Genomic DNA, 15,810 nt, shown 5'->3' on the forward strand with positions numbered 1-15,810 from the left:
ATGCACAGAATCTAAATTTTGTAATCCAAAATAAAGCCATATATGTACTCTCCATACACACTCTTTTCCCACTGATGCTGTGTGTTAGAATTTACAAAAATATTATTTTGAATATGAAATTACTTGTAAGCTTTATCCTTTTGAGCAAATTACTTCAAAATTAAACTATAACTACCCAACTCTATTTTAAGCACCTTATACCTACTAACAGAGATTCAAATTTCCCTTCAAATGGTCACTAATTTTAATGTTTAAGCATTAAGGCAAACTTGCTATAACTGATTTTAATTAGCCTTAAAAACACATCTTCCAACTGTCCTACTGACTCCTTTGTTTCAATTTCTCTGGACTGTAACTTGACACCATAGCATTTGAATAGCTGCTGGTAACCTAGTATTGACCCCAAATCTCTGCCTGTAAATCTAACAGTGACTCTAGAGTCACTCCTCTATCATAGACATACTGTTATTAAATTTATGTAGAGAATTTAGAAAATTTATACACAAATATATCTTTTCTTCTAAAACTAATATAAATACCATAGCACCTGAAATGACTAAATTTAGCCCTATAATAATTCCCACACTATTAGCAAAAGGACTGGTTATGAATTAAGAGGGCGTGACGCAGTTCGTAAGTATCTTAAGCGTAAATTATTCCCGCCGTGAAAGTGTCTTCACTCTTATAGACAAACTGAAAGAGAGCAATGTTCCGAGGGCTAAATGATTATAAAATATGATAGTCACTTTGGTTGTCAACTCGAAAAGTTGTTACAATTATCATGATATACACGTCAGCGGAAATGTGAGTTCACAGAAGAGTACCCAAATTTAATTGTCAAACAACGCATCGTGCATCTGAACATGGTGGCGTTAGTTCCTATTTTTGAAATAGGTGGAAAAGCTCTTTAACATATGTGGGAAAGAATTTTAAGTTTAATTCATTCTCTGAGTTTAAAGATGACCATGACATCGCAAAGTGGTTTGATTTCTGTGAGAACATGAGTGGTGGATCCGGCCCATGTGCGCTCTGAACTGTCTGACACGAGACGCTGCTATGGGTTACCTGATAAACAGATCTTGTGCGTCAGGTCATAGATTTATACTGCACGCGCTTCTGCACCGCCTCTGCAGTTCTCAGCTCATAGTCTGTAGCGCCAGCATGAATAAGACTCAACTAAGTGGGACGACCCTGTTTGAGATCTTCACGGGACTCAGGGTCAATGTTAAAATTTTTCAAGGATAAATTTAGATGGTGTCTGAGGCGTTTCTTCTTACCTCCCTTACATCAGTTTTAGCCCTACTGTTCGCTGTAGAAGATATGCTGTCTTATTTGCTCATCTGACATCCGAGTGGAGTTGTCTGCCGATTTCATGTGATTTCAGTAGCAGATATGGATGCTTGTCTGCCATTGTGAGATCCTCAGTTTCTCAGACCTTGTCCTGGAATCTTCTTCTCATCAATTTCCTCAGCCAGTGTGAAAATCGTTCAGATTCTCGGCATGGTATCTGTAAATCCTCCTAAGCATACAGCAGGGTCTGAAACACAATGGCTTTATAGGTCTTCAGACCCGTGCTCGGCGCTTCCAAACATTTGCACGCAGCCTATCAAAGACCACCATTTCTTTGTTAATTCTGACATTGGTTTTCTCATCAATGTGGACTGCACGTGACAGGGTACTGAATAAGCCGATGAAGCTGTGCACTGCCTGGAGTGTAATAATTGTTCTGGCAGACTCTTAGTATGACCTTACCGGGGCTGGTTGGTGCATCACATGTCTTATTGATTGTTGTTGTTGTTGTAGGGTTTAACGCCATTTTTCAACACACAATAGGCTATGCATGGCGGCCAGTATTAATGGTGGAGGAAGAACCCGGAAAAAAAACCGGGAAGAACCACCTACCCACGAGAAGCTACTGGCAAGCTTTCTCACATATCCACATTGGCCGAATCTTAGACTCGAACCCACGCAGACAGAGGTCAGATGGCAGTGATCCGTACTGGAGAGCGCTTTAACCACTAGGCCACTCGGGGCCCTTCTTCTTGATTGTAATTGTAGGATCGAAATTGTCACAAAATTAGAAGAAATGGTCCATGTTTTGTTGCCTGTCAGACTCAGATCTGACATTGAGATCAGACTCAGATCTGACATTGAGTTCCGACTCATATCTGACATTGAGACCAGACTCAGATCTGACATCGAGATCACACTCAGATCTGACATTGAGTTCCGACTCATATCTGACATCGAGATCAGACTCAGGTCTGACATTGAGATCAGACTCAGATCTGACATTGAGAACACACTCAGATCTGACATTGAGATCAGACTCAGATCTGACATTCAGGAGCAGTTGTCAGCACATAGGAGTCACTTCCTGTACTATCGTCTTTCGTCTTTTACACAGTGATATACATACTTATATTACATATGTAAAATTCTTTTGCATATTTTGAATTGACAAGAAATACCTGACAGTGATTATGCCAAACAATACCTGACTGTGATTATAACAAGCAATACATAACAGTGATTACGACAAACTTTACTTGATAGTGATTATGACAAACAACACCTGAAGGTGATTATGACAAGTAATACCTAACAATCATTATGTCTAACAATACCTGCAATTAGTAATCTTCCAGATGTAATTTGAGCATTTGGAAGAAAATATTTATTCACGTTCAATCGTGCGTATGCCAAATTTGTAAGTGCTGTTACAGATGCACATTTCATAGGATAGCTTTCATCAATAAAGGTGTCTATTTTTGTTTAGAAATTTCTTCAACTGGGTTGGATGCAGCGGAAGAAAAATCATATACATAAAGTTTTATTTTGTTCTTCATATAACCTTGATACGATTTGTTTGTTTATATTTATTTTAAATAAATATTTATTTTATATAAATATTTTTATATAAATATTTTTGATATTTATTTATTTGTGTAGGTGATGGGTTTATATTCCCGATTATGAATGGAAAAAATGATCGTTTCATTCCTTTATATCATTAAACCAGACATACAGTTAAATTGAAATATGATTCTTTTATTTGGGAGGGGAGGGGGTATCAATAGCTATCTATGATTTCATTTTGTAATAACCTATACCATTACTAGGTTGTTCCATTTCATTTCAGTATGAATTTGATGGCTTAACGTTGAAAGTGCACACTCTTGGCCTAAAGAATGCTGGCAACTACACGTGCATAGTGGAGAACAAATTTGGCCATATTACGTGGTCATTTGCGGTGAAAGTTCAGCGTAAGTGTCGAATCCCTCAAATGTACCAGGATAGTGTTTCTCTGTCTGAATGGGTCTCTTTCTATATATATTCTTCGTTCTATGCCCATATCTCGCCAACCATGCTTACTCGTGAGGACGTGTTTTATTCCAGTTTTCAATTGTTCAGTTCCTTATTAATGGGCCACCTTTCCTGTCAACCACCTGTCAGTGATAAATACAGTATAATTGATAACATAGTTCTGATATGAGTAAATGGATTTGTCCTTGTATGTATTCTTGTTTCTTTTGAAGTATGGGTAATTATACCCATGATGTTATATATGGATGCGTGTGTGGGTGTGGGTATGCACTCGTAACGCGAGATTGGTAAAGGAACCGACAGCAGACATCATACGATATCGCTTGACAATAAAACCAAGAAGTCTTTCTCAAATAGAAAAATGAAGAGCGGTGTGTGTGTGTGTGTGTGTGTGTGTGTGTGTGTGTAGCGCAATCAAAGGTACCGTTGAAAAAAATCCGATACGAATATAGAATATAGTTTTTCTCATGTTAGCACCGTTCTAATCGATTTTACTTGCTTTTTCTCTAATATTTATAATTAATATTGCTTAAATACAATTTGCGCACTACATACATTCCAAGCAAAAGAACCAATCTAATGCTGGTTATTCAGATCTATTGATGTTGTTATAGGGTTTAACGTCATTGTTCAGCACACGGTAGGCTATACATGGTATTAATGGTGGAGGAAGAACCCGGAAAATCCCCGGAAAGAACCACCCACCCTCGTAAAGCTACTGGCAAGCTTTCTCACATACCCACATTGGCCGAATCCGAGACTCGAACCTACGCAAAGAGAGGTCAGATGGCTGTGATCCGTAACGGAGAGCGCTTTAGACCACTCGGCCACTCGGGGCCCCCTATTCAGATCTGAAGAATATTATTCAACAGGTAAAAATATAGTTTATATTAAATACAAGGATTCGCGGTGAACATTTCAACATTCTACCTTGTTTTGATAATAAAGTTTCTGATAACAAAATTTAAGACCGGTCCATACTCTTGAAGATGTCAGGTTACTTCAAAACATTTTCTGTGGATGCCAATGATGTGAAGTTAATGTTCTTTCTTTGTGCTCTTTTGTTGTTGGTTGTTTTTATGTGTTTATTTATTTAAGCTAAAAGTTTCTGTTAAAATGTTTCGTTGGGCAAAGTCTCTTAGATTTGTTGTTGTTTCTTTTAAATTTGTGATTCTTTTCTAAATTTTTTAAAAATTTTTAACGCTACAAGCTTTGAAGGATCAAAAATTATAAATGGGATATAGTTAATAAAGCATCTAATTTAATCTGAAATCCATATGAAAAATACATTCCTGATTTCTCACATGAAAAGTAAATGAAAGACTTTACCTGGTTAGTCGTTTTTATTGTCCCCTTCAACTGAGCTGATATTGCGTTTTGCATAAAAAATCTTTTAAGATGAAGAAAGTAAGAATGCAGAGATTATCTTTTCAGTTTGGAATGGCAGGGTGAATACTTTATTTGACTGCAGTAATATAAACATGATGTTATTATCATGTACGAATAACTATCGGTATCTCAATTTTGCATCTACCCAGTTGTTTTCATATGTAAATCGAATTTGCAATTGTCTCGTGTGTTTTTTTTTATTTCTAATGATTACACTGGTCATCTATAATAAATTAATGAAAATTTTAATTCCTATTACTAAATATATTTCTTTAAAACGATGTTTATGAGATGAGGTAGAAAGGACCTAACACTATCATCTTAATTCTGTGCTCCAAGAGAGGCAGCTGCTAGTACCATTTTTATAAGTCTTTTGTATGACTTGACGGGGGTTCGAACCAGCGACCTCCCGCATCGGAAGCGGACGCTCTAACCACTTAGACCACCGGAGCGATATTATATGTGTAATGAAGGATATACCAATATAGGATGAGCTGGCGTGTACTGCAAAGAAATTAAAAAAGAAAATAGGGGCGAGAGGAACGAAAAAGGTCGTGTAACAAAGCTTAAAACGCTTGTTAATTTTATCAAAGACAGCACTACGTTTATATACCCTGTATGTATAAGAAGCTCCAAGGCATTGGGACGCAACAAATGCAAAGCTGTCTGCCTTGGAAAATACGAACTCTGTGGTTGAACATGCCATTATGAGCACTACAAAATACATACGCAGGGGTTACTTGATGGCCCAAGGGCACAACTCATATAATCAACTTTGCCAGCCCTGTGGACATGTCCGTGAATAATATAAGGCGCGCAGAAATAAATCGAACCACAAACACATGTGGCCACACAAACACATTAATTTGCACAGGCAGATACACAATTAACAATAAAACAGAAATAAATGAAATATTAGCCAGGACTGAAGCGATTGCTACTTCTGAACCTGTTAAAATACAAAAATTAAAAAACAAGCCGTTGATGAACTCTTTAATCAGAGACGGTTGTCCCTAGTGTAAGCATGCCTACTGTGCCACAGCTATAACTGCTCTCACCAAGGACTCAGTGGTGCTCGCGTAATCCGGAACCGCAACATCAAAGATGAAATTGGCAGAGGTATTGAAACGATTCTCGAAACGTTGGAAAAATACACGAATGATGGATCGGGATGGACTCTAAAAAGATGTCACAAGTCGATGTACATCTCTCACCATAAAATCAATTTCGTGAATTCAGTTACATAGCAACACCAGCGTCGGTCCTGCTAATGTCAGTTACCAACGTATAAAAATGTGATGATCGTTGTTTTGAATTTGCAATTTTGGTAGCGTTATATTCAGCCAGTGATAACTAAGACCTGCCCTGAAAATACCAGCAACACCTGGATGAACGTAACTCTGGGATATTGAATTTCCCGTTAAGGCTACCAAAGCCACACTAAACAAATTTGAAACACTTAACACAGGTATCGGTGTTAATTGTTCGCTTATGACAATGACTTTTATCTGCTTGCCTTATCTCCCCATGGACAGTATCGACGAACACAGATTGATTTGTTGTTTCTGAGTGAAATGAAAGAATCAGAATCGATTTCGTACCATGTGTGAATAAAGAATCTTGCTCGTCTGCTTAACCGACACAGTCAACTTCATCGCAGACGTTGAATCCATGTATTTAAAAGTCTGCGACTGCTTACCAGCAATGACTTATACTATCTGTGTATCAGTGAAACACGGCAGCGCACAATCGTACATGAGCATGGTAAAAACATTGCTAAATTTACAGCAGTGAAACGAAAGATAAAATCCCATATATTATCTTCTTGAATTTTGTATATCTCAATGTTTCAGCTTATCGATTCATTACAGTTTATGAATTCGTCCCTGGAAAAGTTAGTGAACAATCTAACCGCAGAGAATTTTGCAATTACTCGTCGATACTGTCCATTCAATACTGATTTCAATAAGAGAAACGGTGTGTATCCTTACGAGTACATGACGGACTCGGACAAATTTGCTGAAACTCAGTTGCCACCAATCGAAGCTCACTGATATTAATCAGCATCTGTTTATCGAGCGATCATTTCGTGACGGAATATCCATGTCGAGTCACAGATACGCTGGTGCCATCAACCTGAACTTGGACGGATATGACCTCGATGACCCCAACAGTTCCATCATTTAGCTAACTAACAATAACCTGCACGAATGGGCTATGATTCAACCATTTCTGGTTGGTGGATTTCAGTGGATCGATCCCGCGCACGTTGATCTACAAAACACGTGTACGATCACAGCATCCACGGTGACCATGGATACTTCTTTGAAGATGACACAACGATTATCCGCTGGCTTCAGAAGCGTTGTAGGTGTCCAGCATGTGGTTGTCCCTGTATCAATGCACGATCGTTAATGAGTCCGGAAACAAATGAACTGAATGCACTAAGCTTTTACCAAGTCTTAGGACCAAACACAATTATTGCGATTGGGAATGCGTATAACTAAAATCCATCGAGTGATTGTATTCCGTCAGCAAGCTTGGATGACCCCGTACATTCAGATGAATACGGACTTATGCAGAAGCCACCAGTAAGTTTGAGAAGGACTTGCAAACGAATTCGAGTCGATCTTGTCCGTGATAGTGAGCAAAGACCAACTTCGAAGGTTCGTCGTTGACCCGGCCGTTGAACCAGACAAATATTTAAAGTCCACTTATTGCCTTTAACAGTAAAAGAAATCAATCAAAACTCAAGCTGACTAAACCAATATATATACTGGACTTGTCGAAGCTGTTCATGTACTAGAGTTTTACCGTGACAAGATCAACCCGTTTTCCCAGGATCGGGTAAAGATGCTCTACACCGACACTGACTCGTTGCTGATATATATCACCACCGGTCCCAATCGGCAACATGTAAGTTGTCCTCGAGCATCAATCCGTTCCGAAGTTGTTAAAACGTCGACGGAGCATACCGGGTTAGTGGTACGACGTTGCTGTCCGCCTACTAACTCATCAGGTGCATACATATACCGAACAAACTTGTCTCCCAGTGATTATAACTGTGCAGGGCTGGCTCATAATCGCTGCTCGTCCATTATGTGTTTGAATTCGAGTTGTATTTGCAGTACATATTTTGGCGGAACATCGCACACAATATGAAGACATGATTGTGTTATCTAACATTATTCAATGACATCAAACAATTAAATTTGCAGATGCTTTTGGTAAGAGCAACAAGATGGAACTCTGTGTGCAATCTCAGTTCTTGCACTAATCGTTGGGTCTGATGCATCCGGAAAGACTCAACTGTTCATGGATATGGTTTTACGATGGGATCGGCAATCACGTGATTGCGCCATCGGCTTATGATCAACCGTGTTATGATATCTTAAAAGATTTTCAAAAAGCGTTGAGTGATAAAAGATCATTGAGAAGCAGTGGTGTTAGCACGATCAGTTTCTTTTCTACCATTGATGAAGCACTAAATCAATCCCGCACAAATATGTTCACGAGGCACATGTGCCGAAATTGATCCGTGACAATTGTAACATGTTGATGATATTTAGTGACATTGTCACCAATGGTCTTAGAAATATTCATTGCACTTGGTGTGCCGTTGACCACACGAGGGATGAATTTTGTGACATATTTGCACGAATCATCTCGGATCTCAAACGTTTTCTCACCATTGATTTTACCGGACCTTGCAGTGGTAAATATCGAGCTGGTTTGGACACAAATGTGTATCACACAGGTATGTGTCTCACGCTCCAATTTAACAATCGAAAACTATAATCATATAAAAATGTCCGGCAGCGATGTTCAGAGAAGAATGGGAGGCGATGCCGTGAAGCTGCTCAACAAAACCTAGACTTAATTCAAAATGTGATAGAAGGTCGCAAGAAGGTAAAAGACATGCTACAGACTTGACAATCATCACAAGAATACCTCACAGCCGGTTTGAACAAAATTTTCTCCGCTGAATAAACCTACAAAGGAACTTGCAGCACGTGCCGAAGATATGAAGAAGGCAAGAAAAGCGCTTACATGAAGAAAAAAAAAGAACCAGGTACAGTTCGTAAGATAGCTAAATGTACCAAAGATATAAAAAGCCACCAGAGCAACTATTGGGCGTTTGTCAGAAGTAAATTGAGGAAGTCAAAAAAGATGCAGAAAAATGAGACAATCCTCTGATGTGCATGCAAAGGTCTCCCATGCACTTGGCGAAGAGGTAAGAAAGGCACTTACTGCGATACCATGATTACCACCCAAGCACAAGTGTCTGATGCAAACCCCTCCTCAATTCTTTAATGAAACAATTAGCCAAGTGATCTTCTCAAAGTCCTATAACTGTGGCTCTTTAACAGAACTTGAACTGGAAAGTGTATATGATAAAACCCGCTATCAAAGACAAATCATGCACACATAAATAGGGAATGGCCTAAAACGGTGTTCAGCGAGTTTACCGGAAACAATAAATGTGCCGGTGAAGAGTCATGTCAATCAATTTAAAAAAATGTCGTGTGAAAGAAAAACTTCAAGAAGGTGAAGCTTTATGGGCAGAATATATGGAAAAGTTTCAACCAGTGATACAACCACAACAAGAATTGCCAAAATAACACGAGTCAGAAGAAAGTTTTAGGTCAGGAATACCTCGACCAATCACTAAAACACGTTAACATGTAGAACAACAAAAAGAAGAACTTGAACAGAAACAAGAAGGAGGAACAACGGGAAAAGAAGGAATTTTCAGCTGAATTAGCAAAATAAACTGCACCTCAATTTCGCTCAGAAAAAGAATAATCCAAATGGATATACAAGCATAAAAAAGAGCGACAACAAAAGTATAAAGAAGTCTCTGGACTTGTCAGCCGGCGAATTACATCAAAATAGGGAAACGGTCTAACTAAATAAGCAAAACAGTGCATAGCGCAACAACCTGCACCTTAATTTCACACACAGGAAGAACATTCCGAATGGCTTAGTGAACAAGAAAGTAGGTGGCGCCAGCAACAAATAACAGAAAGGTTGGAGAAAAAAAAAACTGAGGTGGATGGATGAGGAAATGCAAAGATGGGTGGATGAACAAGAAAAGAAAGAAGCCACCTTAATGGATTGTCTGATCCTAACGACCTCGCAGATCTATTGGAAATACTAGTGGGATCAGACCGTGCTGGAAACAAAGCAACTGAAGTTATTAATGAAGCCACGTCGATTTGTCAGCCATTGCTCACCAATGATAGTATGGACAGAGACACATACCGTGCGGTGATGCATGAACGTCTTGACGATATACATGGTGCATACACCGATGCTGAGTTCTTGAACAATTAAAACGATATTTGTGGAAGCACTGAGTGTTTTTTGTGAAACCTATGCTTTTATGAAACAGGTGGTTGTAAATACAACCAAGAGCGTTACCTCAATGATCACCAGTTCATCCAACAAACCAGAGTCTTTGAGAGTCATCAGTGTGATTCTTCATCGAATTTCTTCATTGATCGATTCTGTAATAAGAGCCAGCAGGAATATTACAGGTGGCTCCAGTGTTTGTTGAAAACACAAATGTGATGCTCGAGTAAAAACCACCAAACGGTTGGAATCGCGTAATACACAATATACTCGCAAAGATGCTAATGTAGTCTCAAGTGTGTGTTGTTCACCAGTAGTCACAGATGCAGAAAAAGTTTCACTGAATTCTGGTTTGCTGGATGAACTGGTGATCATTGAGGTAACGCTCTTGGTTGTATTTACAACCACCTGTTTTACTGTAACATATTTGATGACCGCATGTAGCATTTGACTATAATAAAAAAAATAATGTAACATGTTTTTGACCACATTTAACGCATGACTGTATTAATCATACTGTAAAATGTTCGAATACCTCATGGAATAGATGACTATACTCTGATGACCTCTTGTAACTCACAGCTATACTAACAATACCGTAAATATGTTTATTAGAATGAATTATATGAATTAAAAAGATATTCATTCCACGCATGCGTATTTCTGTATACGTTTAACAATTCACCATTGTTATTTACTGAGGGCTTTGTTTATTGTTGCTTCTTTCAATGACTAATTTCAATTTTGCTAGCGTAAGATTTAACGTTCCAAAAAAGAGTGTATGATATCTAGTTATTCAACATGATTTATAACGAATGTTAGATTTTTTTACAAAACCTACTGCATCGTCTGTATATAATAACAAACTGAGAGATAAAACTGTTGCATCGTTTGCAGGTAATAATAAAATGAGAGAAAAGACCACTGCATGGTGTGAATATAATAATAAAAACAGAGATATGACCACTGCATCGTGTGTATTATAATAACATAACGAGATACAAGAACACTACATTGTGTGCATATAATAACCAATACATAGATAAGATCACTGCATTGTGTGTGTGCATATAATAACATATGAGACAAGACCACTGCATTAAGTGCATAGAATAATAAAACGAGAGACAAGACCACTACATTTTGTGCATATAATAACAAAAACAGAGACAAGACTACTGCACTGTGTGCATATAATAACAAAAAAAAAAAACAGACCAGACCACTGCATCATCTGGATATAATAACAAAAACAGAGACAAATCATTTATAGAAAATACAGCATGTACATTTTCATTGCTTTCTGTAATAATGCTTCTCTTCATCTAAATTTGTCTTTTAAACTTTAATTTAATGTCAAATCATGTAGTTGCAGAGGTTATTTTCTTAAAACAAAGTCCCCAGGTCTAATATTATTTTACAATAGCAGTTGGCACTGGCTCCCTTAACAAGAAATTTGGCCGACAACAGGACAAGCCTTCGAATTGTAAAACATAAGTGGATGATACCATTGGAATTAGTCGCTAATTGATTATTTTGATCGCTTTGGACCATTTCACAATAGCTTCTCTAATAGAAAACATTTATATTTGATTTCTTTCAGTTCTTGGCTTTGCTTTCACAACCAATATCGGAATATTGTCAGACCCAGATAATAGTTACTTGCGTCTTACATTTCCTTTCCTTTATATCCATGCAAGATTATATATATATATATGTGTGTGTGTGTGTGTGTGTGTGTGTGTGTGTGTGTACGCCCGCACTGGTCTCCCAACAGTCCTGATGTGTCAAAATGGCATTGTCCAGAACTCTATTGAGTAGTTCACAATAGTTCTAGAATAATATTTCAGTCCAATGTGCACTTTTTAATTCCAATGAATAATCCAAGCAAATGTTTTCTCTCAATTAATGTCTAAACACAGCATTAAATATATCTTCAGACTGATGTTACAACAAGAACATAAGAAACAAGACTGACCAAAATTCTCCAAGTGCTTATTAAATACAAGCGGCGAAAACGCGTTTTGCTACTACTAGCTACATGACTCTTTAGAAGTATCCTACATCACAAACGAAACCACTTAACCTAGCGCATCCAATGGAAAATAACAACCAACCTGACCCCACCAGCCAATGAGGAATTATCCATAAGTTGTCAATAGATTTTATAATCAGAAACTTCACAACATTTATTTATAGAGCCTATGTTATATACAGGCACTGTAATATCTTAAAATAGAGTCTATACCAAAAATTATGTATGCAATACCTTTTTTTATAATACATAATCACTACAGTTTACAGTCAAGAACAGAAATTACACATAATATAGATACAGTCATGTACAAAAGTCAAAAAAAATATTTATATATATGAGGTCGAAAGCGGATTCTTTTTCTCCTTTCTTGTATATAGCCTGGACACGCTGAAATCTCAAGTCTTTCGTCTCTTTTTCCTCTTTTTCGATTTCTCGTTAGACCCACATATTTCCAGGTTTTTTTTTCTAAGTGCGAAATTTAGGACACAAGTCAAGACACACACACACACACACACACACACACACACACACACACACGCGTGGGCATTCGATGATATGCTAGGTTTTTTCTCTACTTGGTAAATTTCATATTACCCAAAGATAACTGAACGTGAAAAGAGTTGTACTGGTAGAACATTTTCTAATGAAAGAATATTAGTTGTTGAAACGCAAACAAAATTTTAAATAAATGTGAAACAAAAACCATGCAAACATGTCTTCCTTATGAAGGGGGCAAATAGCTTATATGCCATTTTGAGGATGCAAAGATCAACTTCTACACTGTTCATACATGACAACAAACAAACTAAAAGTTATTAAATACATCTAAAACGCAACTATTTACTCTCTTCCCATACCCACCCCTCTCTCTATCGATCGATCGAAGAGATAAAAACATGAAAATACCCAGTCATATATTTATAGGAAAAAGAGGGAATTTTTCCGTGATTAAATTCTTGAATAAATTGTTTCTTCTGGTCTGTTCTAGAAAGCTTGATGATATAAGACTGCCGCTGCTTGCATCATGATAATTACAGGGCGATTTTACATCTTTTTGTATACGCGTGCATTTTCAGAAAGGTTGCCCCTGGCCCCGATGATAGAAGGACCAATGAATCAGACCGTAATTGAGGGCAAGGACGCCAGGTTTGAATGCAAGGTTCTAATGAGTGATACTACACCAATGTTGCAGTGGCTTCGACATTACACGGTCAGTGGTTCTTACCCTAGGGGAGAGGGAGAGCCTTATGCCAGAGTTCTACAGGTATCTGCCTCGACCTTTATTTTATTCTAAACAAGCGTAAGACGAAATATTTATTCACCAGATTTAGGGATTCATTTGAAGAACTCACGTGGTATGTAAAATCCTAATTACTACTGTATTGTCGATTTTAAAACTTGGTACAAATCTGTATTTAAGTTATACAATTATTGTATTAACTGGTATTTAATCTTCAAAACAGCAAAAGTAAGCTGTTTTGAGACAAACCTTTAGACTTCGTCTTTAATTTACTTGAAACTGGCCAAAACGGCACCTGTAGAATTAATGTGAACTGAAATTAAACATAAACCAGTTATTGTGTAAGATTCTCCATGAATGATGTCATTTGGTAAAAGAAATCTCTTAGTTTTTTCCATGGTTTTGAGGCACTCATCGTCTGTGTAAACTTTTGAAATCATTTCAGTCAATAACTAACAATTTAATTTGGCACTCCTGCCCTGCACATGATTTACACACACACACACACACACACACTCACCCCCACTCCCACACCCACTCACCCCCCACTCCCACACCCACACCCACTCACACCCCAACTCCCACAGCACCATCCCAACAACCACGACATGCTAGTTTATATATTCCTTAAGATTTTACACGCATTTAATATCAATTGCCTTTTCATTTTACCAAATTTATAAATTACAATATTCTTTAAGTTGTATTATCCAAAGACAAATGGTATTTGCATCTGTGTAAAGACAATTACAACTTGCTGAAGTTGATAAGAAATTGTATTTTGTTTGCCTTCCTGTAATACTAACTTCTAATTTAAAACTAAATCTATTAACTAAATAAATTTTGATTACGTAATTATCAAGATCTATTAATGGAAGCAATCAGCAACAGCCATGACATCAAACCCTAGCATCAGGGTTCTGATCAATCTGTAGCGTGCTCGCTATACACCTCTATTGTGAAGGCTTGCTTCCCTGTTTAACGTTCAAAGGTAAAGGTATAATCTGTAGTGAATACAACTATCGAGATTATAATATTGACAAATTTGTATTGAAAGGTTTCTTTTCCACATCATAGTATAGGTATAATGTGGAAAATATAGGTATGTTACGATTCGATCCTTGGAACGAACTCCTTGTTCTGAACTCTGCGATTTAAAAAAACAAAAAACAACAATCAGCAACATTATGTTTGGTGCACTTTACTTTTAAATAAGAACTAATCATCTTAAAAGAATGTCAGCTACTCCTTAATTCAGCAAAATCGAAATATGTACCATTTTAAAAGACATATGCAAAATTATGTACCATTCATATATAATAAAATTCAGGACAGTTGAATTTTGTCATATCAATATCATCATAATAGACAACTGAAATTATTCAAGTTACTTATGCTCCGTATGAAAAAAAAAAAAACACACTGAGCAGAAAATTATTTGTTTGTTTTAATGGCAATCTAATGAAATAATTTCTCATCATTATTTAATATTTATTTTGAATGAGAATATGAGTACACGACGACAAAATCATTTATTTAATACTAAAAACAATTTCCTATTAATTTGTCGCATACTTTACCTCCTGGAAATTTTTCTAACCATTTAAACTGGTTATATAGAAAAAATAATGCACAAAGTTTTAAAATAATCTGCAATATATCTAACAATCTGGATTTTATATGTTATTTCTAGCAATCTGGATTTTATATGTTGTTTCTAGCAATCTGGATTCAGCCAAAAAATGGAAGATCCTCAGATATTAGTGATTCGTAATGTAACACAGGAAGACGCCGGATGGTACACGTGCCTCGTTGCCAGTGCTGTCGGGATCAACTATGGCAGTGCTTGGCTTACTGTTATCAAGGTAGACACGGGTAAGTAGATCTGTTAAGTTTATGTTCAAATTGTTTATTTCTGATCTCTGGACGTCGAATTTATACTGAAACTCAGTGCGACGTAAGACCTTAAAAGCAAGAATTCAACATTTGTTTTTGCATTGATGAAATAATATACGTGTGTGTGTGTGTGTGTGTGTGTGTGATTTGGATTTTTAACGTAGCTTTAACAATTTTTCAGTCATATCGCTACGATGTCTGCAGTGTGACAGTTTATAGTGATGTCTAGCACTAGGACATCATGCCGCAGACATGTAGCACGATGTCCCACCCAGTCACATTATCCTGACACCCGGCCGACCAGTCCTAACAATAACCTCTAAATGCTGAGCACCAAGAGATGCATCTCTTAGTACCATTTTTGTAAGTTTTTGGTATGACACGGCCGGGGATTGAACCCACGACCTCCCTCCTCCGAGGCGGACTTAAATCTGTGATGAGAGTATACGTGTGTAAGGGTTCATGTTCATACATTGTGGTTCATGATGTTCACATAATTCAAGGTTTCGTTATATCACACTTTACGTAATGGAAAGGAGTTTGGATTGTGAAATCTGCGTTCTGT

At 37.3% G+C, this 15,810-nt stretch overlaps 1 protein-coding gene across 2 annotated transcripts in view; it reads left to right on the top strand.

Moving 5' to 3' along the window:
- Window positions 1–15,810, top strand: part of LOC149779686 (fibroblast growth factor receptor-like 1) — a 197,535-nt gene that overhangs the window by 154,511 nt on the left and 27,214 nt on the right. For both annotated transcript variants that reach the window (XM_089940531.1, XM_089940532.1), the window contains exons 12-14: window positions 3,143–3,266; window positions 13,186–13,373; window positions 15,071–15,224. In XM_089940531.1, coding sequence (XP_089796657.1) covers window positions 3,143–3,266; window positions 13,186–13,373; window positions 15,071–15,224 — 466 coding nt within the window. The remainder of the gene's footprint in view (window positions 1–3,142; window positions 3,267–13,185; window positions 13,374–15,070; window positions 15,225–15,810) is intronic.

Source organism: Sinohyriopsis cumingii, chromosome 17 (assembly GCF_028554795.1).
Source record: "Sinohyriopsis cumingii isolate HCF-2022 chromosome 17, ASM2855479v2, whole genome shotgun sequence".
NCBI lineage: Eukaryota > Metazoa > Mollusca > Bivalvia > Unionida > Unionidae > Sinohyriopsis > Sinohyriopsis cumingii.